General features: G+C 41.8%; 2 protein-coding genes across 6 annotated transcripts in view; one reads left to right on the forward strand and one right to left on the reverse strand.

The window, feature by feature from the left end:
- etv6 (ETS variant transcription factor 6) overlaps positions 1-18,206 on the reverse strand; it is a 30,346-nt gene extending 12,140 nt beyond the window's left edge. The window contains exons 1-2 of one of the 5 annotated variants that reach the window (XM_054800856.1): positions 17,835-18,206; positions 8,097-8,223 (exon numbers count right to left, since the gene is read on the reverse strand). In XM_054800856.1, coding sequence (XP_054656831.1) covers positions 8,097-8,133 — 37 coding nt within the window. In that variant the 5' untranslated portion in view covers positions 8,134-8,223; positions 17,835-18,206. Of the gene's footprint in view, positions 1-8,096; positions 8,227-14,110; positions 14,411-17,834 lie in introns of those variants that run through there. The other 4 variants (XM_054800855.1, XM_054800854.1, XM_054800853.1 and 1 more) reach the window with 4 other exon arrangements.
- Positions 18,207-21,418: 3,212 nt separating this feature from the next.
- LOC129195108 (synapsin-3-like) overlaps positions 21,419-25,762 on the forward strand; it is an 82,695-nt gene continuing 78,351 nt past the window's right edge. The window contains exon 1 of the mRNA XM_054800852.1: positions 21,419-21,567. The gene's annotated coding sequence lies outside the window, so the exon portion shown is untranslated. The remainder of the gene's footprint in view (positions 21,568-25,762) is intronic.

A 25,762-nucleotide genomic window follows, 5' to 3' on the forward strand; every position in this document is an offset into this window, starting at 1 on the left:
TAGCGCTGCAGAAGCCCTTGACTTCCCCTCCCAGCCAGACGGGTTAATGAGTTTCGTCCAGCTGAGAAGCTTTAAGGTCCCATCCAAAGAGTAGCTTGGCTCCATATTGTATACCTCTGCTCATCCAGCAGAAAATCCTGCCTATTAATACTGGCTCATACTGGATGTCTAATTAGTTAATAATATAGTCCATTATAGTCCATCAATATAGGACGACAGTAGACCCCCCCGAATGGCGAAAAATATTGGATGCACCCATAAAAGGCCCTAAAAAAATGTTGATAGTCTGCAATATGCCTCGCAAATATGTGGGGAGCTACTGTAGTTATTGAACTTCAAAGTCGCTGTTAAAAATCTAAAGTCAAGGAAGCATTACCGAGTAGCACACTGGTGACAAGACTTCAATTATTTTGAATTTGTGACAATGTGTTTAGACAATTCACCAGCCAAGCGTTGCATAAATATACAATCTTCTAACTAAGGCGGAAAAGAAAGGTTGTCTCTAGAACAGCACAGTGTGAATTGGCTTCAACTAACTAAATACAAACAAACATGGCTCTATCAGTAAAGCTGGGACTTTGCTCCAGTCTCTGCTCTTTGGTAAATGTTTGCCTTCCCTCTCAAAGCAGAAGTAGGCGGATATTGGAGTTGCTATCTCAAGAGAGAAGAGGCTTTTTCTTTCTAAACAGAGCAGGAGGAAGAGGGAAGGAATAAGAGGAAGGAGGAGGAGGATGCGGTCCAGCCATGACCTTCTGACACTCTTCTGACTAAGGGACATGTGGCTATGAGCGCGAGCAGTTTCCTAACCCGCTGTACATCCCCTTTGTCGTCTATATAAGCACTCAGTCCCGCAGGGGGAAAACAATCCCGCACACACATTCACATATACTTTTACTTGTCCCCCCGCACGTCCCCCCGTCTTCTGTCATATACACAGCATATAGTGTAATCCTCCACTTCCTTAGCCAGCAGGCATGTGCTTGTCCCCATCCAGAAGAACTGGACTGCATCCAGTCAAAACAAACATAAAACACACCATCAATCACACGGCGCTTTTATGGCCAGGAAGTAGCACAACCTGTTCCTGGTTGTTTGTTGTGGAGCACGGGAGCAAGCCAGCTCTTGTAGCTGAGTTCCAACTGCCACTCTTCCTTTTGTTCGCTACACCTCACTTTTTTTTCATGTCATGCATAACAATTACAGATATTTGTTTGCGGCCTCTATACATGTACATGTACACACACACACACACACACACACACACTAGTAAGTGAGTATTCTATGCACTTAGTTCAAGTCAAGTCAGCGTTTTGTCCAGCAGAAAGCTTACATGATCCCATCGAACACAAGCTATCTTACAAACTATACCATCAAATATTTCTATTTAATCTTGCAGATTGCATCTTTCCACTGTGAACATTAAAAAAAAAGTACATCGATGTTATGTTTTATAAGGCTGACAGGATGCACGTGGATTACTTTGCACAGCTTGTTGCAACTTGTGGAAAGTAAAAGCAGTTTAGTGAAGTTGCATTCTTATTAGTGGTTCACAACAGATAACACAGCTTGCATGAGAAAGATGCATTCATCATATGTTCATATGAAACACCTCTTTTATCAGGAATACTGGACATGGCTGACAATGCTTTGTCCTATGCGCTGCATTGCTGCTGGGTATTGATGATTGATGCTTGAATGTAGACAGTTAAAAAGTGCCTGAAGTAAGCCCTGCTGGGAGTATGCCAGTGTGTGTTTGTCCACACCTGTCTCCAAAAGAGTGCACAGCTTCAAGAAGCACAATTGTGCACTTTTTCCACTTTTTCCAACCCTACGTGAAGGAGGAGGACAGGAGGACGCAACCATGAGCAACACTTACAACAGTCATATTTTAACAGGCTTTATTTTAAGATGTGTAGCGAAGCCTGTTTTTTGTTTAATCCCCTTCTCTGAGCAGACCGTTATCGTCGTTGCCATCATCATGGGACCATTACTGTTTCTGATACAGTTTTTGCTCTGCCCATTGTTCTCTCTGCCCTCCCGTGGTCGCTCAACCCTTCAATGTATGTTTTTCTCCCCCTCTACATACCGTCTGTCGCTCTACTCTGTCGCTCTATTGCAACTCAACCAGTCGAGACAGATGGCCGCCCCACAGAGCCTGGGTCCTCTTTGAGGTTTCTTCCGTAGTTCCGGATTCGGTTCTCATTAATGCATGAGGAGCATGTTTCTAGACCTGCTCCATGTATAAAGTGCCTTGAGATAACTTCTGTTGTGAATTGGTGCTATATACCCTATTTTCCGGACTATAACTTATACTTTTTGTCTGGTCTGGCTGGTCCTGCGACTTAGTTAGGTGCGATGTCAGTGGTGTGCAGTCAGGGCCAGCAAGGCCTTCTCTGCTGGCCTACTACCAGAAGCACCGACCTACATTTCAAACTTAAATTGCAGTATTTGTTCCATTAAATTATATACATTTATTCCCAACAGTCTATTATCTTCATTTTGTAGCGCGTTTGTAGCATTTTGTAGCAATCTCACGACGGGCACAGCTATGTTACTTAATGTGCTGGCGATCCCTCCTCTCTGAACGTCTTTATGGCGCATTGCTAGCGAGTATGTTACTCTGTACGGGTGACCGTGGTTCGAAACGCTGTTGTGCCGTTTTTATACTGGTTTTTGATGTACCTGTATAATTCTTGTCAGGCCACTGAAGGCCCAGGTACCAAATGCACCGCCCGCCACTGTGTGATGTTTTGTTTTTAAATGTTAATTCATCCTGATTGGCATGAACCAAGGAGTGAACATTACCGTCGACAGCCACGAGACGGTACTGTACGCTTGTGATGACTATACAGTATGTTGTTCATGCCATTCAGTGATGTGGAATGAGATTGTGAGCTTGATGAACTTGCTTACCGGTAACTTGCTTGTTGGACTTGCTGGCTTGTTATCTTAATTTAGCCTATTCAGCCTCCTCCCAGGTATGCTGTTTATGCTATTGTGTGGCTGAATAAATGTTAATGTGTTACGTTAACACACCGGACACCTATTCAGCCTGTCTTTCCTGTTCTTGGTCTTGATTTTATTGAAATAAATTTCTAAATAAATGCGACTTAAAGTCAGTCCAGTGGGACTTGTAGTCCGGAAAATACAGTATATAAAAATGAATTGAATTGAATCTAGCTCGGGGCGGGTCAGGTCCATGAGGAAGGAGGGTTTTTGTTTATGGCGTCATTAAAACACCCAACTTCAAAAGCGACCGTTTGAGCGTGTCTTTTCTCAAAAGGTGGAGCAAATTAGTGAGGGGAATAAGAGCATTTCCTTTTTTCTTTTTTAAATTAGTATGAGGAAAAGAATCCCGCAAAGTAGAGTTAATGTTTGTGGTGGAATGCCATTTTTATGTTTTTTGGTTTTACTAAATATATTGACTATTCGGTGTGTGGGGGACAGAGGAAGGAATTTAATATTCATTACAAAAGACGTTCTGTTATTTTGCAAAGAATAGATTCATCAGATTATGAGGCTCCCTTTTGGAAAGTCTGTGCGGAGTGTGTCGCGAACAGGAAGAGAAGGGGGCTGGATTCCGCTCACACTCTGGCATGTGAGAACAGTTTCCCTTTCAGAGGAGAAAAAGGAGCGAGTTCAAACGCACACACACACACACACACACACACACACACAACAACAACAACAACATTTATTCAGGAAGCACCGTCTGCCCACTCAGGAAATTCCTGAGGACAAGAGCTGCTTCCAGGGGCAGGAAATTTCCCCACACAAACACACCGATTAACCCCAATGCTCCCACAAAGCCTACGATGTGTAATATATACACTATAGAGGAAGAGAGCAAAATGACAGTGGCGACAGGGGGTGTGCAGTCATGTACTGTAATGGTTACTCATTCTGCACACACCTACACAAGCTTTACACAAAGATTCACTCACACTCATCCACCCACTCGCATGCATAGAGGAAAGCCAACTGTGTGTGAGCGCAACAGGCAGCCTTGTTGCCATGGCCGTGACTTAAACCAGCAAATGTTTCAAATACTATGTATAGTTTTTAGTTGCAAAGCGATGCTATTCTTTGAAGGCGTCTGAGTCGAGGTTGACATTGGGACCTTTTACTGTACTTTGCAAATGAAATACTGAAATTATAGAGGTTTTTTTACGTACATGTATCCATATTTTAGTTAGTTTAGTTATCGCAATGCACAGCGATGCAACTGATTGTCCAGTAATTATGCAACATTTACTTTTCAGTGATGTTCTAACAGTAGTATATGTCCCTTGAGCCCCTTTATTACCACCAAACATTAGAAAAATATGTCATCTTCCTCATTTATTATATATTTTTTATTATTAATGCGCTCCAAAAGGTCAGACAGAAGCCAAAGTGTACGCAAACCGAGGCAATTTTTCCCACAGAAAATAATGTAAATCCAATTAATCCGTTTCAGACACGCACAAATGGAGAATAATGCAAGCAATGCAAAATAATTGTAAATGACGGATGGATGGAACTTAATGTTGATGCGGACTTCGCGGACTTCCCCGTCGAGATCAAATTCAATAGTATTTCTCAGTGTTTCTAGTGTTTCTTTATCAAATTGCTGGCCCCCGCATCTTTCGCACCTTTTGCCACTGCTTCCAATACACTATTGTGGCACTTGTTCAAAATTGTTGAAAAATACTACGGTATGGGACCTTTTCAAGTTGAAAGTGTTATCTACATATATCATATCAGTTGACTGCTTGTCTGCTATAAACACCACCAAAGTTCCCTGAAGAGCCCTGAATAAAAACATTACCAAAACAATGTCAAAAACAGCAAGTAAAATGTGACACTTGACTGTCTAAAAGCAAGCCTTTCCCACCAAAACATCTACTAAATGACAGTAAATACAAGCTTTTACTATTAGAGCAGTACAAGCATATCTATAAACACAATGTAATCTTATTTTGTTGACCTCTTTAATTGCAGTGGCTTCAAGGGTTGAAATAAGAGGGCTGTGAGCATTCTTCGGTGTGAGGAGCAGACTGCATCTAATCCACTTCCTCCCCAGGAAATGGAGAAGGCGGATTTCTGCCCACACTGCAATTTCCTCCCTCATTCTTTCTCGTTCTGTCTTCTTCTTCTTTTTTTTTTTTACTCCTCCCTACCTACTATCTCCTCCTCCTCTCTCCCTTTCCTTCGCAGTGTGAGTGTTAATGGACAGCTCATTTCCCACCACATGTATGTTTGCACAGGGTGAGGGAGGTGTTTGGCGCCATGCATGCAAGTATCTCTCTGGACAAGCCATACGCACAGTCACAAAAGAAACCCTATTTTCCTGCACGAGGAACTGTGTTTGAAATGTGAACACGACACTTTTCCGCCAGTGTACGGATCTAGAGTGACCCGTCGCCTTGCTTGATAGGAAACTGAACCAAAACCAGCTCTTCCTTTTTCTAAAACAATGCAGGATTAAAAAAAAAAAAGTTGAAGCGTTTCCTGTGGATGTCATCCAACCTTATCCTGCCCAACCAACGGCCAACTAAACTCCTCAACTCAACACTTGTGGATGAAAAGTTAAAGATTGACAAATGTCTTGGACATAGCAGGGTTACTCTTTCAACGTTTATCTCTTGGCAGCGCTCCAGCCCCACCTGCTCTGCTATTGGTTAAGCAATTGTGAGCCCAGGCATTCATTTATGAAACATATTTAACAGTGTTTAAATTCCATGTGAGAGCAGCTCACTTTTAAAGCAACAGGTGAAACTGTGGCATCGAAAAAATTCGCATGTTTAAGCAATTAGCCTCCTTTTAAAACTTCTGCTAATGTCATTAAGCTAACGAACGCAAGACAACTATGCTTGGTTTGTATTATGCCTTAGTGGCAATTAACCAGCGGTGTGCAGTCAGGGCCAGCAAGGCCTTCTCTGATGGCCTAACCATTACCACAAGCGCTGTTTCAATGGTGCCATATCATACTTTTCACCCATTTAAAAAAAGCCTCAGATATCACACAATGGTGTATTTAAGATAAGCTGCTTGGCGTATACACGGGGCGGGCTCATATTGCAAGGATCAGAGGCGGTATCATGGCTTTTTTCCTTCATGACATCAGAAAACCCCAGAATTTCAAAACCAAGACAAGTGAGGATAGATTTTGCTCATGTGCGCTGCTCTAAGGACATATTTTACTGTTATAACATCATTAAAGAGTCCGTCCAGCCATCCATCTTATTCCGCTTATCCGAGGTCGGGTCGCGGGGGCAGCTCACTAAGCAGGGAAGACCAGACGTCCTTCTCACCGGCTACTTCATCCAACTCCTCCCGGCCAATCAGGAGGCGTTCCCAGTCCAGATGAGAGACATAGTCTCTCCAACATGTCCTGGGTCTTCCCAGAGGCCTCCTACAGGTCAGACATGCCCTGAGCACCTCCCAAGGGCGTCATCCGGGAGGCATGATGACCAGATGCCCGAGCCACCTCATCTGGCTCCTCTCAATACGGAGGACCAGCAGTTCTACTCAGAGTTTCTTCCGGATGACTGCGCTTCTCACCTTATTTCGCACTCATTTTGAGCGCTTGTACCTGCGAGCTTGTCATTTCTGTCAAGCGCCTGCCCATAGGTGAGGACAGGAACGTAGATTGACCAGTAAATTGAGAGCTTTGCCTTTCGGCTCAGCTCCCTCTTCACCACAACAAACTGATGCCGAATGCGCATCACTTCCGACGTCATTAAGGAGTCCCCTTTGCATTCTTACATTTTAGATTTTCGGCTCTAGCATCAAGCTAAGCGAGCATTAGGAGTGGGTTACATTAGTTACATTTTGCTGTCGTAACTGCGTAAATGTACTGTGAGTTTTAATTTCAAAAATTCATCTTGAGTGTTGCAGCATTAGCCACCATTTAGCTCCTTGTCACACCCATCCAAATAGCCACTTCCAGCTCATTAAAATGGCAAAGTATTGCATTTGTAGGCTTTGCATCAGAAGGCCTCATAGCCTCATAGCCAATTAGGCCAGATATAGATGAATGCATGCTTACCTCACAACTACTATACACCCAACCCCTCTAAAATATATTTGTAATCATCTGGTGTGCTGCCAGTATCTGCTAGAGCACAAACGCTGCCTGATCACTCAAGGTTAAGTAAGCACTTCCTCAATGTTCGCTTAACGACAATGATAGCGAGTTGCATTACAATTGCTACTTCCTGAACAGTTACTTTATTTTAATACAATAGCGCAACAATAATAAGAAAGACACAGTATTTTCTTGGCTCCTACCAACATATCAGTGAAGCATGGTCAGGGGAGACGGGCCTTCATCGGGGAAAAATAATAATAACAATAATAACGTAATATTCGTCCTAGGATTCATTGTATTAATATTTTCTGTATGATTCCAATTGTTTTAAACATTTTCTTAAGAAAAGATTTGCACATGATTTCCTGATCATATACAGCAGGGGTATCCAAAGTGCGGCCCGCAGCTCCTTTTTATTTGGCCCGCGGCATATACTAAAAATAAAATGAAAGACAAAAGACGTATCAGATCATTATAAGACGTTTTAGGGACACTGTGAAAAGGAAAACAAGGTTATGAGAAAAAAGGTTTAGACCAGTGGTGTCCAAACTACGGCCCAGGGGCCATTTGCACCCGCCACTTGTTTTTTATTGGCCAGTGGCACAGTCTAAAAATGTAATTAAACAAACAAAAAAAAAAACAACAACGCGTTTTGGGTTATCATTTTTAGCTTTCTTGAACGGATTAATTGGATTTACATTATTTCTTATGGGAAAAATTAATTAGGTTCATGTCCTTTTCGGTTAGAGTCGGACCTTCTAGAACGTATTAATGACATTGAAGGTTCCACTGTATATACAGTAAATTGCTATAGGACACAAACCGTAGGCAAACAGTACAGGTTTATCTACCTTATTCACGTGGTGGAAATTGATCTACCGAATATAATAAAACAGGCATTCTACAACTTAAGTAAATGTGACATCAGTATCATGTCATCTGATGGTTCAGACTGACATCTGCTTTAACACCTCCAAGCTGAATAGTAGAGCATGACTGTGTGTGTGTGTGTGAAACTCACGCAGGTGTGCGGGCAGCCTGGCCGGCTTGTCCTCCATTCGGCTGGCTGGCCTGGCGGCGGGAGCATGGATGGGGGAGGAAGTGGAGTTTGGCAGCAGGTTCGCGGAAGGACTGAAAGAGCGCCTCTCCTGCTATGAATAGACACAGAGACACAAAAGCCAGGCTCACAAAACGTGCCAAGCCCACGGCCACCACCGCCAGCCCTGAACCCAAACAGCCCCCCACACGGACTCGCCTCACCTCACCATGCACCCACAACACCAGTAAGTAGTGTGTGTGGGTCGACCGCTAACAAAGTGAAACTCAGGCTTGTCAAGCTGTGGAAATACCAATATCCAGAATGCCACGCATGCTTTCACGCATGTGTAGCTAATCCCTGAAATAACAAAACGGTCCAAAAATGTTGCTGGGTCAGTTTAAAAAAAAAAAAAAGAAAGAAGAAAAATACAGTATATGGTTGATTGAGTATAATAAAACATTCACTAGATCAGGGGTGTCCAAAGTGCAGACCAGGGGCCATTTATTTGTTTACATCATATTGAAAAAATGCATTATTAATAAGATATATTATTATGTATTACACTAATGTGCTTTGTCACCTACAACACAAAACTAAAACGTGGATGCTTTGTCCAGTTAGCTTAGCGTATATTGACCTACTTTACATTGGATTGCTTTTAGCACCTTCATTGCACAAAATGTATCAAAGTGGCCACCGCACCCGTACATTTTTCTGTATGTGGACCCTCACTACTACTACTAAATATTGGGGTTACGAGAGGGGTTTCTAATATTTTAAACGACTTATACGCGAGAAGGGCAAAATACTAACAACAGTTAATGAGTTTAGTGGCGGCAGTGGCTCAGGAGGTAGAGCAGGTCGTCCAGAAACCGGAAGGGTGGTGGTTCCATCCCATCTCCCTCCACCCAGTCACTGTCGTGTTCCTTGGCAAAACGCTTCACCCACCCTTGCCTCCATTGCTGCCCACACTGGTGAATGAATGTGAATGAATGTTTGGTGGTCAGAGAGGCCGTAGGTGCGAATTGACAACTACGTTTCTGTCAGACTATCACAGGGCGGCTGTGGCTACAGATGTAGATTACCAACACCAGTGTGTGAATGAATAATGGGTTCACTTCATTGTGAAACGCTCTGGGTGCCTTGAAAAGTGGTATAAAATGTAATCCATTATTATTAACACCTTTCAGTACAGTACAGTTCAACAAAACTGTAAAGCTGCAACAATTAATTATCCAACTATTTTGGTATTTCAATAATCTTTTTTTTTTAATAATGTAAATATTTATCAGCCTCTGAAATGTGAGTATTTTTTACATTTTGCTTGTCATCATGAAAGCAGGCCTGTTATCTGTGTTTTAGGCAAAACTGATGGTTCACACATCAGTTTTGACTATTGACAACAGTGACTGACACTTTTGCCTCTTTTCTGATATGTTGCGGACCAAACCACTAAGTATGTTTGGATCATACTGATTTGGTCCGATTAGGGCCTAACTGATTACTCGATTAATCAAAACAACAAGCTTCAGATTAATCGCCTAAGAAAATAATCGTTAGTTGCGGTTAACGTAGAAAATGTGTGCAAAATTTTGCCTCGGTTTGCGTACATTTTCCAGTTAGCGTACAGTAACATCCTTGTTAGCATCATTAGCTTGCTAACAAAATGGCAACCGGAACCAGAAGTCCTCTGTGTCGCCCGTCTGCGATGTCATTAGAGGTTGACTCTCAAAAAAGTTAACACAAAACCCGTTTTTCTAGTCTTACATGCATAAAGCAATTCTAAATGCATATAAGTGACAAATCATAGGGATAAATGAACATTTAAGCTTACTTTGACTTTCATTGAAGACATGATTGGTGACGTAACTGTTCCCAAAGTCACGATGTGGCAGCGAGACACCACGCGGACACCATTTTCCTGTTTTGTCGTGAGTTATTTCTTGAATTCAATAGTTTGTGTGGTGTCTCGCTGCCACATCATGTCTTTGGGAACAGTCATGTCTTCAATGAAGGTAAAAGTAACCATAAATATTCACTTATCCCTTTCAGTCATCCTTTATACAAGTATGTATTTAGATACATTTCAAAGTGTTTTCTGCATGTAACTATGTAATTGTAAAACTATGAAAACATGCTTTGTTTTAACATTTTTTGGCTTTCTGGAAGGGATGAATAGGATTTACATTACTTGTTATGGGAAGAATTGATTAGATTAGAGTCGGACCTTCCGGAACAAATTAATGACGCTAACCGAGGTTTTATCCATCTGACTATCAAAAGTGAGTGTTAGTGTCACAAAGACAGAGCTCATAGGTTTGTGCAGGTGTACCTAATGTTGTGGCCAGTGAGGTTAAACGACGATAAGCAGGAGCAGCAAGTGTTTAGTTCAAACTGAAGAGGACTGCTGTACATGTTTGATGGATGTATGGTACTTAACGCACACATTTTCACAGTTTAAAACTTCTTGAGTGTGCAGTCATTCCGATTCCAAGCCGAGTCATGGAAAGTTGTTCAACTGAAAGCGGAGACAAATGTTTACACGCTCTCAGTGCTTTCTTCAAATATTTTCCCATGTGGAAAAGACAACTGGGACCACCGTGAAGAAGCGCACATCTTTTATTGGCACGCCGCATGCCAGGCATGGTTAGCAGAAGTGATCATTGTGCCAACGAGAAGCATCATGATCACTGCCAGGAACACGAGCAAACCAGTTGTGCGACATTTTGAGGAACCTTCAAGGTGGCACATATCAAACTTGCTTTTGTATGGGTAGAAATTGTCTTGCAATTTGTGGATCGTGGCATAAACTGCAGTAATCGGTGGTAACTGAACACATCATCCACTATTCTGTTACATTTACCCTCCGACACGTTCTCCGAACCTGCAGAGATCTTTACATGGATCTTCTGTTCCACGTACGTTTTGAAATTGTTGGTTGTAATTGTTACATAATTGAGGTACAGTGATAGTAAAATTCATCTTGGCTAACATTTGATCATTCCTTGATTGATGACTTAATCCTGTATATCGAGGAAAAAAAGAACACACTTTGCAGTGGAAGTCATTATCGATGTGCCGTTTGCAAAAATGTGCGCGACGATTTAGTACAGAGACTTTGGAAATCCAATAAAAGTAGTTACCTATCGCGTCCGCCGCCGTCACGCTTGTTATTTAACATGGCGTAGCACCTTTGACGCATTCTGTTTCGTTTCTACCACAGAGCAGCTGCCAAGCAAGAAGCCTGGCTATGGTTATGGGGCCAAAGCACTATGGGAATAAAACATGAAGTTAATTATGTGTTGACATCTACAAATCACGTGGTGTCTAATCACCACGATTATTATCGCTGACATATGTAACGTTTTATTGGCCACTATTTTTTTTTTTATGTGGCGGTGATTGAACGTTGAGCGCACCTCAACTTTGAATTTTGACTGCTTTGTCGGGTTTTTGATGAGCAGGTTCAGAGAGCATGTCATATTGTGCAGTGCATAACTGAATGTTGGGTTGGGGTCTGGAGGTGAAATACTCGCCCACTCAATCACCTTCACCTCCCTCAGTGAGACACCTGTCATCTTGGAGGTGTGTGTTTGATGGAAAACTGCCAGCAGCACTCATGCAGCCCCAGGTCACGAGTGCTGGCAGCAATTTAGTTAATACTGACTGAGTGCTTAAGTCATTTTCAATGGATGCCAAGCTGTACTCTGACTACTCTAAATGATGTCCAAGGTCAGGTACTGTCTCGAAGTATGCTTGCCGAAATGTGAGATGTTGTAGGTTAAAAATGTCAGCTTTCCCAGTTTGTGGTGATTCTATGCTGACTGGTTCCCTTTCCTGAGAGCCAAAGCAGAATAAGAAGCAAACTTTTTAAGAGGAAACAATTGTTACTCTCTCACTCTGTCGGCACGCAGTCTTTTTCTTTTTTCGGAGAGACCTGGCTGTACCAGGAATTTCCTGTGAAAGCCAAGAAATAATCTTTCATTCTTCCATTTCCTCCTCACAACAGGCAGACGGTTTACTTGACATGCAGACAGACGCTTTCTAAATATTCTTTAAAAAAAAAACAACAAAAAACAGCAGTCGTCTTAACGCTGCAGCTGGGACGCAGGGCTTGCGAGGAAGACGCTGCAGATATCGTGCGAAAGTGACAGAACTGGGCTTCAGCGTGAAGATCACCCTTGAGAATGACATCATACTCACTAATGACGAGTCATTACTCACACACAAAAACAACATCCATGCTGCTGCCCTTGAAAAGGGAGCGCTGACGGCTGAAAGCAGCCATTACACGAATGATCATTTAGGCTTTGTCATGTAATCAACGGATTGATAAGGCCGAGTTTGTGGGAGACGGGGAGGAACACCCCAATTTCTGAAAGGCAAAGTGTGTTTTGTCACGTTTCAGTATTGTTCGGTGCAAGAATGTTGGCACCAAAACAGAAACGCACAGTGCTACCAATGTCTTCAAATTGTGCAGTTTGACCGGGGGGGTCGCGGTGAAGTGTCGGGGGGGGCTCCACTCATGAAATTTCTTCAAAGTCGGCAGGTCTTTTAGTGTAAATATTCAGCAACTCATACAGTGGTTTGTACAGATAAATAAATTCATATGACAGGTTCTCAAAAATATTTTAAATCTGGGGGGGCGGGGGCATGACAGAAAATAATTCAGAACCACTGCTCGGGGGCACATAATAAATAAATAAAAATGCAGTTGCAATGATATGTACTGTCAGAAGCGCTAATGTCGTATGTAAAACTGTAATGATAGCCGCTGTCAAGCATCTTCTCAAAAGTACCACCATGTTTGCTGCCGCCACTTGCCATCACGTTTTAGCTTGGGACTGGCAGGTAATTGGCTTGCGGCGTGACATTAATAATTCAGCAAAGGAACATTTCATTTGAGTTCAATTTCAGATCATGTTTGATTAATACATTTGTATTTGGACAATTATTTCATACATATTTCATGTATATAATCGTATTTTAATCTCTAGCTTCCTGTGTTCCAACTAGATACCATCTGGTAGCTACAGTATGTAGATCTAGATCAATGTTGTAGTTCTAGAAAAACTGAAGGATGTGGGGGTCCACTTTTTGCGCATTAAAGATGCTAAAGTTAATCCAAAATGCAGGCACATGTATCTAGCAAATTAGTGTAATATCTAATAATGCATCGCAATCATGAATAAGACATTTTTACAATATCCAGTGGGCCAATAAAAACGAGCTGCCCAACAAAAATGGGCCCCGGGCCGCACTTTGGATAATATCCTGTTCTAGTTAGAAAAATGCATTGATTTAATAGTATGTTTATAAATATATGTATTACAACGACCTCTCAGTCTGCAGTAGTGCACTACACTCCTGCAAACTATAATACTTGTATAAGCATACCTTCATATCCTTGTGGCCGTATTGTTATATGTTTTAGTTTTTTAATGCAGAATAGATGGCCCAGCTCTCGTATTGGACGGTGCAAGTGTACCTAATGTAGTGGCTGGAGAGTGCAGCTATACACTAATTGGATAATAAACACTTCATAACATGCAGTTGTACCACAGGTGACACACTGCCCTGTTAGTTGTAACTGTACCAACAATTCCTGACTGAGCTTTAATTACCATTGCCACTTACAGCATTCAGCTATGTTTTGTTCTGTATCACGACGCCGTGGGCAACAGCCTCCACGCGTGGAGCCCGTGCATGCACACGCACTGTAATGTTGTACTGCTGTTTCTGAACGTGGGCAACACCTCTGTCAGCTTTGATGACTTTTTTTTTTAAGGATGAAGTCAAACGGTGGTTCTGATGCAGTCACGACTTCCACGCAGGCAGAGTACACGCGTGGGGAGCAGAGGCGAGCAACAGATGAGTGGCCAAACAAAAACACACACATAAACGAGCCTCCTGGAAGTACACGTTCGCGTAGCGTGGGATTGGAGCCGGGGGACAAGGAGCCCCACGGAAGCCCCCCACGCTGTGCGTGTGGTTACCTTGGTTGCAGCCGAGGAGGATTCGGACATGATCTCCCGTCAACTTCCCTGTCTTGAAGTGTCCTATATGTGTCGTGGACTGCGTGGACAAGTTGCGTCTCGTCACGCAAGCCCGCACGCTGTTTCTTCTGCTTTTTCTTCTTCTTCTATCTGCTGAGCCGGTCCATAGCGTGGAAAAGAAACTTCTTTTGTTTCGGCGTGTGTGTTGTCCTTCGCATGTCGGCGGCGCGCACGTTAATACAGTAATCCCTTCCAGGAAGAGCGACGCGCGCGCGACCCACACGCGCACACGCGCTCTCTCTCATTGATTCGGACGTGTGTAAAACGGCGAAATGACGTCAATTCCCAGCACTGAGCCTTGCCCCCTTTTAAAGGGAAACACCAAGCAGGAAGTGCGCGCACGCACGCACACACACACACACACACACACACTGGCAAGTTCTGCATTTATATCAAAACGAAGTTTTAAGACAGAAAGTGCTATTTCTGAAGTACTAATACATATCATTAAAAAGGACTAACTAATATTTCTCTACATGAATCTATCAGGGAAGGTTTCCAGAAACGCCTTTATTTAGGTCATAAACATCAACATAAAAAAGTATTATCTCGACAACTGGCTTTGAAATATGGGCTAGTTTAGCACCATTTTTATTTATTTTGTGCAAATGTAAAGGACATTGATGCAGTTCACTGAATTAGAATATCTCTGAAAAGTAGGTCAATAGCAAAAGTGAAAAAGGCTAGCAAAGAAGCCACAATAACAATAACCCTTTTGTGACACACCCACCAGGGACATAAACAGGGACACTCCACACCTGTAGTGTTAAACATGAAGAACCTTTTGTACGGAAAGTGAAATGTCTTCAACAAACAAGAAGAATCCAATTGCCTCGATTCAACTTTGGCAGATTACCATGACCTGGATGAGGGATGATGGAATGAGGAGTACAAAGATACGAGACGTACGGCCAAGACTGCACTAACAAAAGGCTCAAGGAGAGGTCTTTGATGAGTTGTACGCGAGTAAAGGACCTCTACAGATTGGCTAGGCAGGTAGATTATGATGCAGCGGGTTAGGGAGATCAAGAACAGAGATGGGAACGTGCTCTCAAGTGAGGATAGCCTGACGGCAAGACGGAAAGAGTACCATCAAACCTCTGTTTTTATTTGGAATCAGCTCCAAAAAGTCAGACGAAAACCGTAATGTACGAAACATGAAGCAAAATAATTCCACTTCAATGGAGAAATGAACATTTAACACCACTTTTGTGGCAAAAGTGAAGGGAAACGATCGACATGACAGAGGAAGATGCAAAGGACAGGACAGGATGGAAACACGTGATCCGCTGTGACAAACTGAAAGTAAAAAAGGAAAAAGAATTCCAAAAGTAAAACTCTTATATTGTATTCATTTCACTACACACATAGTGAAATATTTCAACAATGTATTTCTTAATTATGTTGATGATTATTGCTTGCAGCTAATAAAAAAAACAAATTCAGTACATCATCAAATCTGAAAAATGGTATATAACATAACATAGCATAACATTATATAATAATATAATAGTGTATTTATTGTCATTTTAACAAAATAACTCAGTGGTTACGGTACAGAACATGTCATTTCTGTGCTTTGTGCCACGAGAATGAAGTCATTTTAAAAGACTCACTGTTTTAGCAATCAATAACTTGTATTTATTATTTTTTATTGTAAAGAAGGAAGCCTCAGTCATGTGACGTCACATGCTTAAGTCTCATAGCACTTTGGCGCCCCCGTGCGGCCAATATGTGAAACAAGACATTTTGGTTTACAGCTGCCAGAAAACATTAAAAACAATTCCCCCCAGTGTACTTAATAATTGTCTAAATTGTCAATAATTGCTACCTAGTAATTACATTTTCTATTCAAAGTCAGATTTTGTTTGTTTGAGAGATTTTTGCTTCAGTTTCTCACTGTATTTGGTAAGCATGGTGCTTTTAGGTACCAATAGGGAAATGTAGCTGAATATTCTAGAGGTAAAGCCCTGTGTTTTGGGGTTGAAGAAAACAAACAAGCAGGACCATATGCTTAATCGGCATATCAGTGATATTTTTGAGAGCTCCACTCATATAAGGACGACTTTGTAATCTTGTTATTTAGCCTGATTGGGCCTTCTTGAGTATTTGCACAACATGACATGTTCAAAAATAATTTGTAAAAAGACAAAACAGGCATTATTATGGAAAAAGAATACTGGATGTCCGGTTTTCCCTGAAGTTTAAAGCAGTCCCTGAATGAACCACCAGTAGTGCGGCAGTGCAGCAACAGCAGTTGCCGACATGAAGATATGCATGCTGACAGCATGCCTCTGCAAGCAAAGCTAGCACAGCTGATTTGGCTAAAAATGGCCACTTACACTATCTGTGACATTCTGCAGGCACAACACGACCCTGTTTATCTCCCCCGTGAGAGCTGATATTTTTCTCTCGATAAGAAGAAGCTGTAATTATGTGTTATGAGCCTTTGAACGCAATACTCAAATAGTGCGCATGTTGCATTCACTCTCCCCATGCACACGTGAGCAGACTCTCAGCAGACTATATTCACATACTGATGCCTGAGATGTGTTCACAGGCTACTCAGAGGAGAGGGATGGTTGCTCTTTATCATAAAGTCCGCCATTAACGGAAAATACTGCAAACATTTCACAAGGCAGCTACATATGCACAGATTTAGACACAAACTTCTCTTGATGTATGCTCATCTTGCCACTCTAAGGTAGTGTGTATTTTCTCCTCACAGATTTTATGGACCTTGAGAATCTTATAGCACACAAAATAAAAATCTTTCAGGACTTTGGGGTGCTTTGTAGTCTTCCGTCCACACTTTCTTAAAAATAACTGCAAGCAATCGGCCAGCCAGGCAAGTGTGGAGAGCCAAAACAAGAGAATATATGGCTTTAAAACAACACCTCCTGGCAGAAACCAATGCAAATAAGTCTGCAAGTGACACACGTACAAGCAGGTTCAGTGTGGGGGTTTTATGAGTACAAAAAGTAGATTACAAAGAGACAATGAAATGGCTTTTCTTTATTGTGTGTATGCTGCCTATTAAGACGGATGTGTCCTATGGGAAATGGAGCTGCAGGATGCAACAGCCCACCCAGTGACAGTAAATATGCACTGACATTAACCGGCCTAAGCAGCTACTTCCTGTCTGAGCGGTGCCTGTGGCGGCCGCAGAGACTTCTCTTGGCTGTCGTTTTCTGGTAGGAAGAGATGCTCCTGCTGAGATGTCTGCAAGCACATTAACATTTGATTGTCCTGTAGTGCGACAACTTTATGGCTAGATCACACAATATGTGTTTAGGCCAGATTTGGCTTGCTAGGATTGGATGGCAACATATTAAACAACAAACATTGTGTTAGTGTATGGACATTGCTTGCAGTGCAACATGAGCAGTAAATGAAATCTTTAATATCAGAATCTGTGATGTGTTAGATGTCTCATTAAAGTGTAATGCATGCCAACACAATCCATGCATTCACAAAGTTGTTCATGAACATAAATTGTGTAGTATTTGCTCCACTAGCTTTGGCATTTAAATATATTTTTTTAATATAATTGTTAATCGTTGTTTGGTTAGCTTTCCACTTGGTTAAAGGGATAGTTTGGATTTTTTGACATGAAGTCGTATGACATCCTCATCAACACTGTAGTCCAATAACAGCGACTTACCCCCCACTTGGTCTCCTAAACCCAGTTCTGGTCGGATTTCCGTGTTGTGGAACGTGTTGAAGAACGTAGTTCCACGTAGGCGCTGGGAACAATTAAGTAAAGACTTTGGCTCCTCAAAACAATATGTGTTCAAAAGATGAATACATTTGCATCACAAAAATGCCTTCTCAAAAAAATCTAATCTCACAAAACGCTTGGCGTTATATATTTGTCTCCCGCCGTATTCCTGGGCACTGTTACCTGTGCGTTCATGTGTATGCGACGAAGACGCTCGCATCTACTTCCGCGACGGAGCGCCGCGGCCATCTTGTTTACGTATGTGTTCCACAGCGGAAGAAGATGCGAGTCTTCGTCACATTCACATGAACTGTAAATAAAATGGGATTCAAAATGATTTGCTGAGTCATCCTTCCTTTCACGCCAATTTGCTGGTACATTGATTTCCTCCTTTTTTGCTTAGTCGTTATGGCCACCAGAGGGCGCCATTACCCCGCTGACTGTAAATATTGATTTATTATTTTAATTGTCCATTTTTTCTTTAAGTAAACGTTTTCCATGCCCCATAAGTGATAACCGGGGCGTATTTAATCTTTTGGGGGGCCAAGGCAAACACAGTCATTGATGCCCTCCACATCCTTTTTGTTTTACATGGTAATAAAACTTGAGTATGTAATTTAGGCCATATTTTTCTTATTTTGAAATCTGTTAGTTATCTGCCAGCTTAAGTTAGCCATGTTTCTATACCTCTCCTCCCAAAAAAACGTTTTGAAATACTAATGTTTATCATCTTCTAACAAGTGTGAATATGAGAGCATTCTCCTATTTCCTGAGCTACATTAAGTCTTTAAAATCCTCCTGAGGGATTATTATTCCCTAAGAAGTGCACCATCTCAACGCGTTTACTGTAATTGATAAGAACATTAAGCGACATTTAACATAGTTTACCGCTTTATTACTCTCATCTTTGTGATGAAAAGCGTCACTCTCAGCTTCATCTATAAAACTACTGCATCCTCGGCTGACACTGACAGTAGTAGTGCTGCTGTCGTCGTTTGTTGGGACTGTGGAAAAGGTTGACACCTTCAGTAGTTTTGATTTAAACAAAAACTGTTTCTTTTCCACTCGCTTTCTCCAACTCTCCTCTTCTCTGCTGCACTGGGGTACCTCTGCACCAACAGGTTTGTTTAGCTCCTGTCTTCCGGAATCAGTTTGCACATGCGCAGCAACATGGAATAGTCCATTACAGGAGAAGGGAGGGGAAGCGGTCGAAACGCTTATTAAAGATTGCGCAATGTAGTTTGAAGCACGTGAATTAAGACTAAAACAGTAGTATGTACTTTACGTGAAGAAAACAAAAATTAATAACCATTTTTTAGGAGATGTTTGGAGGCCCCAGCCAATTGCCCGTGTTTGCCTAATTGTAAGTCCGCCCCTGGTGATAAATTAAAAAATCTAATATTGAGTTCCTCTTGAGTCACAGTAGAGATAGTCAGAGGTACTTCAGTTTGACTAAAGGAAATTGCAAATTATTATGGTAACTAGTTACCATAACAGAACGGAATGACATTCTCAACACATCGAAATAACTCTGTAACCACTACTACTACTACTACTATTAGTTGAGGATAATAAACAACTGTGTTAACTGAAAATGTGCCATACATAACTTAAGCAACTTTTCATGAAACTAAGTGCCACAAATCATGCTTTGTGGCACTTGTTTACTAAAAAGTTGCTAAAGTTTTGTGTTTACAGTTAACATAATTGTAATTTATTATTCCCCATACTAGTAGTAGTTGCCCTTATGTGTGTTTACTGGTACATGTTGTGTCATTTTTGTGTCACACCGTTCATTTCGGGGTGTGAGAAGTTCAGTGTGGCCAGTTAAAGAGGTGCTTCCTTCAAGCAAGGTAAAGTGCCTCAGACCATTTCCACACATTTCCAACATCAACCAAAAGAAGAAGTGGAAGATTCAACACATTTCCACACTGGGATGGAACTTATTGCTGATGCAGACTTCTTGTACATCCTGGTGAGATTGGCCAGGCGGATAGCATCTTCAAGCGTTGCAGTGCGTTGTGTCTTGAAATCAATAGTAGGCCTATTTATCACCTTCTTTATCGAGTTGCTGGCATTCACTACTTTCTTTGGCCCCATGGTGGGGTATTTAGCAGTGTCACTCAATTTAAAAAATGCACAGACAGTGAGTCACCAACACATAGGGTGCTTTGTTTGGGGACTCGATTCCATGGAATGATAGAGTACAGGGCAAAACTGTTACACACAATGTTGTACGATAACCGAGACAGTGTACGAAAACTGGGGCAAATTTTCGGAGTCATTTTTGTCAAAAACCGAATCATACAAAAACTGGGGCATTCGAAAACCGAGGTTCCACTGTATCGTATAGGTACCGGGTCAATACTAGCGTGATGAGATCAATATTTTTCAGTTCTCTTCTATGTTTATTTTCACAAATGTTTTTGTTGTATTGTTCAATATTGTATGTATGTATACTGTTTATTATTATATTGTTTACAAACTCCAAGAGCCAATAGTAGTTTTTGCTTTTGTTTAGTTATTTTGCACTTTATTTTTGGTATTTTTTGTTTTTGTATTTTTTTGTATTATTTTACTGTATGTAATAAAAGGGAATGATTGCACTATTTTGTTACTACTATATCATTACTTGGTCTTTTATTGTTGTATTAAATATCATTAAATATGTTTTTGTTCCCCTAAAATGTGTGTCTGTGTGTTATTCTGATTGTAATCACAATCAATGGCAAAAATCCCAAAGTCAGTCATTTCTCTTGAAACATTTCAAGTCATTGCCCATCTCTTTCGACCCAAATGTCGTCAGTATCTACATCAGGGGTGTCCAAAGTACGGCCCACGGGCCATTTGCGGCTCACAGTTTGTTTTATTTATTGCCAACGGCACATTGTAGAAATCAATGATTTTGATTTTCAGTATGCATCCCTCAGTGGAAAAAGTTTGGTCCCCCTGATGTTTAGCAAGAGTGGTATCAGTATCTGAGGGATTCTAGCATGATGAAATTGATATTATTTTTCAGTTCTCTTGCATTCTTATTTTCACAAACATTTATGTTTTGTTTGTTGATATTGTTACATTGTTTATATTGTTATATTTATGTGTTGCTACAGGTATATTGTCTCCAAACTCAGGGGATATGTTCTTTCTTGGACACAGGAGGGCACTGGGCGGAAAAAAATGAAGTACTGTATTTGAAAGAGAGAGGAAAAAAATGTTGTTTGTCCTGAGTTTTATTGTGATTATAATCATGATCAACAGATTACGGGCAACAATCACGAAATCTTTGAATAACGGCAAGTAAAAATGATGGACACTATTAGTTGGTCCTGTATTTATTTGGCATCTGATCGATACCAAAATTTACAGTATATCTCCAATCACTGTAACTATCACGCTTAATTTATTTACCCATAGACCTGACAGAAACGCCCCCAATTTGTCTCTGGTCCAATCAGCGTCAAGGAGCGACTGACTGCAGTAATGAACGCGCCCCCTTTTCCCCCGGCATGCATTGCGGAAGTGTCTGAGTGAGGGAGGAGAGAGAGCGAAGGTGGGGGGCTTGGCCGGGTTGCTTGGAATTAGGAGAACAGCAGGGAAGAAGAAGAGGCAGCAGCATCCTTAAAAGAAAGAAGAGGAAGAAGGCTCCCCATCTTACTCATCACTGACAACCGCTCAGGTAAATTGGTTCTTGTTTTAAATCTCGGCGCTATTTTCTCCAGAATATACTGAGGCGGGTGGGCTGTTGTGGGCTGCTGCATTAGACACAATGAAGCAATGAAACACACCTTTTTGCCACATTGTCATGTCAAATGAGAAAAAGGGGTTGAATGTGGACGCGCTAGCTTGCTGCGTCAAGCTAGTTTGGGGGGGGACAGCTCGGTGATTCCCTCAGCCCTGTCTGCAGCCTTTAGCCCAGTCACTCCTCTGGTGCCCTGGGGGCAGGGTACTATCAATTAGTGTGTGATGGTGACCTCACCACTTTTCAGGCTAAATAATACCATAATTAACTCCAATTGCACACAATCCAGTTGCTAAATTGTTTGATAGTGTTTTCTTTTCAGCTGGAATTCACCTAACAAATGCCCTTTTACAGTGTGTACGTATGTGCAGTATTTGTGTAAGCTTCTACTCCTGAACTGCATGCACACAAAAGGATGAACATTTGTCAAAACACGTGCCCCTAATGTAATTCCTGTGCTGTTATTTTTCTGATAAATGCACCCAAGTTTGACCCCGTAAGTCGTTTTAAGTTGAAATTTCTCACGCAATGCTGTCCACAAAACAGCCAGTGTGATTTTGGAGGTTTTAGCCGAATCACTGGCAGAAAATTGGTGGAAAAAAACGCGACCGCCGTCAACCAAAACATATTTGTAGCGTAACGGGACGGATTTAGCTGCAAAGTCATTTATCTAATGATCGTAAAACCGCGGATATCCATATTAAAAGTGCGGTAAGATGTCTTCCAAAGTATTTTGAGCATAACCATTGAGCCAAGGCACAGATTTTACTTAAGAAAAATCTCACGGCACACCACCAAACAAAAATGTTGTTTGAGTGGCAGTGCAGTAATCCCTCATTTGTCGCGGTTAATTGGTTCCAACCTGACCGTGATAAGTGAATTTTCCTGACGGATTCCTTCTTTATAAATGGAATATTTTTGTAGAAAGAAAATGTGTTTACTTCGAAATACCAGTTTTAACATCATAAGAGCCCGCTAGACATGGAATAACACCCCTATAGTCCCCTTTTTACAACCCAATATAGTAGATATCGTCAGAGACATCAATGAAACTCATGCTTGTGTGTGTTGCAATAAGTGTATTCTGGACGTGTGGACGGGAAGTGACATTGAGGTTCAGAGTTGAGTTTTAGCTGGATTACGGCCGCAACAGTAGCCCGCGTTATTATGATGATGATGATTATTATTATGTTATTATTATTGTGCCTACTGTATTTGGGAGATAATTCAAACCTGCAGTAAAAGCCTGTTGATCCGGCAATCAAGTCTGGCACTTGTTTATTTCACCTCCTGACCCCTAGAGACCAGTGTAGAATACTGTATATTGAATGCTTTGTGTCTTGAATGTGTCTTCTTATGTCTTATATTAATTTAGCCATTTTTATTTTTAAAAATGCTTAATTTAGGCCAAAAATATGTAAAATTTGCTTAAATATGCGCCCTTTTTACGAAAACTAATAGGCAGTATTCAACGATGGAACAGCACGATTTATGAATGAATATATTTTGGAAAAAACGTAAAAGAGTGAAGCCACAAAATTTGAACCGCAGTGTGCCGAGGGACAACTGCACACAAGTTCATGATGCAGCTTCTTCTCGGTGACGTGCGGTGAGGTTCATGGCTTGTGAGGCATGACTCTTTTTTTTTATGTGAATAAATTATTTTTTTGTTATTTTTTTGTTGTCGATCGGCTGCCGATCAATATCGACGATTTCCGTCAAAAAACACGTGATCGCCGTATGCTGATAAACGCCTTTCAAAGCCGATCACAAAAAGCAATCGCCGTGCGGCGGAAAATACTACATGTCTGCTGTGTCAGGCATCTCGTATGGAGCTCACCTCAGGCTACGCCAATCGATGCCAGTGTGTTTGATCACTCCCTTACCAAACCGACTATTCTTGCATCTTTGTTTAGACAGTTTGCATTGGTGGCAGCTAGCTAGCTAGCATTATCCGCCTAGCTTCTGGTCTTTGGACTCCAAATGTGACTTTTTACCACAGTGACATTTTGTTTTTAAAGGGGATTATACAAATTTCGGGGCCTGTGTATTGCGTTCTGGACTCCTATAGAACACCGCTACACGATAAGCCACACAGAAAGCTTTCTAGATCTTCCAGACTCTGCACCTCTTCCTGCAGTGTTTCCTGCCTCCCGCCCAAACGATCTGTGGAATTTACTCCACCCCCGGTCCTCCTCCAGGTACGCCTCCCGCCGAGTCCAATCCGCTATGATTGGTCACACTCCCAAGCGCTCCCGAGGACTTCCGGAAAGCCGCTGAACCCCTTTTGTCCGATTACTTACACAAAATAAACACAGTCAGGACACTGATAAATAGTTACTTACAGCTTGCTCTTCTGACTCTTCGACACGAACAAATAGCGTCGGAAAGGCGTCAGACTTCAGCAACAGTTTGGCGGATAGTCCAACTTGTTATATTCTTATTCTTATCTGATGTTCACAAAACAGTCCCGTGTGAAGTGCCGTTGACAGATGAGCATATTTTTCTCTTGCTGGCCGGGAATCAGCAACTGTAACCACTTCTGCCTGATGCTTGCCTCTTTAGGCACACCCCAACAAACATTTCCTGGGAACCATTACTCAACACACTAACACCGTGAACAGAGTGAAACAGAGCCAGGGTGCTGGGCATATACGGTAGTGCGGGTTGCATTGACGTCAGTGGAACTCGGTGTTAAAAAAACTCTGTAAAACACAGCGTGCAGAGACGTCCAAAACTGCTTTCAGGGCTCACTTCCAAATCAATCCTCATTATCTGACGCGTTGGCATCGTTTAGCACGAGAACACAACATTGTAACAACATTTATAGGTCAAAAAAGAGGAAAAGCATAATCGGTCCCCTTTAAAACAAACAAGCAATGTGGTTAGTTTGGAGCTCGTTTTTTGTCCCACGGAGAAGCCACAAGTGGATATCACGTTCGTGGGGTACATACGAACTGAACAACTTTACTCTCTTGTTGTCATTATACTAATGATGTCTTGTAAATCACTTGTAAATTGTGCAGTTAATCCATGTGATTGATACCTGTATTGGCTGATCTCACTCATGGATGATCGGCATCGGAATCGGCCGCATAAAACCCCAGGTTGCTCTTAATGAGCAACCTGTCTGACCTTTGGAACAAATTAATGATGAAAACAGAGGTTCCACTGCCATAAATAATACTTTTCGGAGCAGCAAAGGATGTGTATTTGCTACACTCTGCCATTGTATCTATGAACCAACGTGTCCTGGGTCTTCCCTGGGGCATCCTACCGGTAGGATGTGCCCTGAACACTTCCCCGGGGAGGCGTGCAGGAGGCATCCTGACCAGATGCCCAAGTCAGTTTCTCCCGGATGGCAGTGCTTCTCACCTTATCTCTCAGAGAGAGCCCAGCCACCTTATGGAGGAAACTCAGTTCGGCCGCTTGTGCCCGCAATCTTGTCCTTTCGGTCACTACCCAAAGCTCATGGGGTTAGGGCAGGAACGTAGATCGAACGGTAAATTGAGAGCTTTGTCTTTCGGCTCAGCTCCCTCTTCACCACAACGGACCGAAGCAGAGTCCGCAATACTGCAGACGCTGCACCACTTCACCTGTCGATCTCACGTTCCCTCCTTCCCTCACTCGTGAATATATTGTCATATATTTTTAGGATTTTTGGTGCTGTACTTTTCTTAAAAGTAATGTTAAAATCTCGTCATATCTCCTTCTCGTAGACCCAATCTCATGTATCGTCTCATCTCGTGAGTGTCTTATTATATGACACCCCTACCTGTCGCTATATCAAATATCCTTTATAAAAGATCAATACTTAGCATTGTTTTATTGATACACACTATGCCCCCTTTTCCTCCTGCTGAATACTTCCCCTTACAAATAGCAGCCCTTACAAATATATTTCTCATTTAGATGGAAATGTGCTGTCAAACATTTCCATGCAACCAATCAAACCAAAAATTGCTGCTGCTGCCGGGGTCATTGGCTGTCAATCAAATCAGGTTGAAAGCCCTGAATATTGATGATAATGACCACGCACAATTGACGAAATGCTTTGAATTATTTATCGGGTAATCACGGGGAAGACACAAGTGTTCTCTCCATAAACAATCATCACACTGCTTTGTGTCCC

The sequence above is a fragment of the Dunckerocampus dactyliophorus genome, chromosome 15 (genome assembly GCF_027744805.1).
Source record: "Dunckerocampus dactyliophorus isolate RoL2022-P2 chromosome 15, RoL_Ddac_1.1, whole genome shotgun sequence".
Classification (NCBI taxonomy): Eukaryota; Metazoa; Chordata; class Actinopteri; order Syngnathiformes; family Syngnathidae; genus Dunckerocampus; species Dunckerocampus dactyliophorus.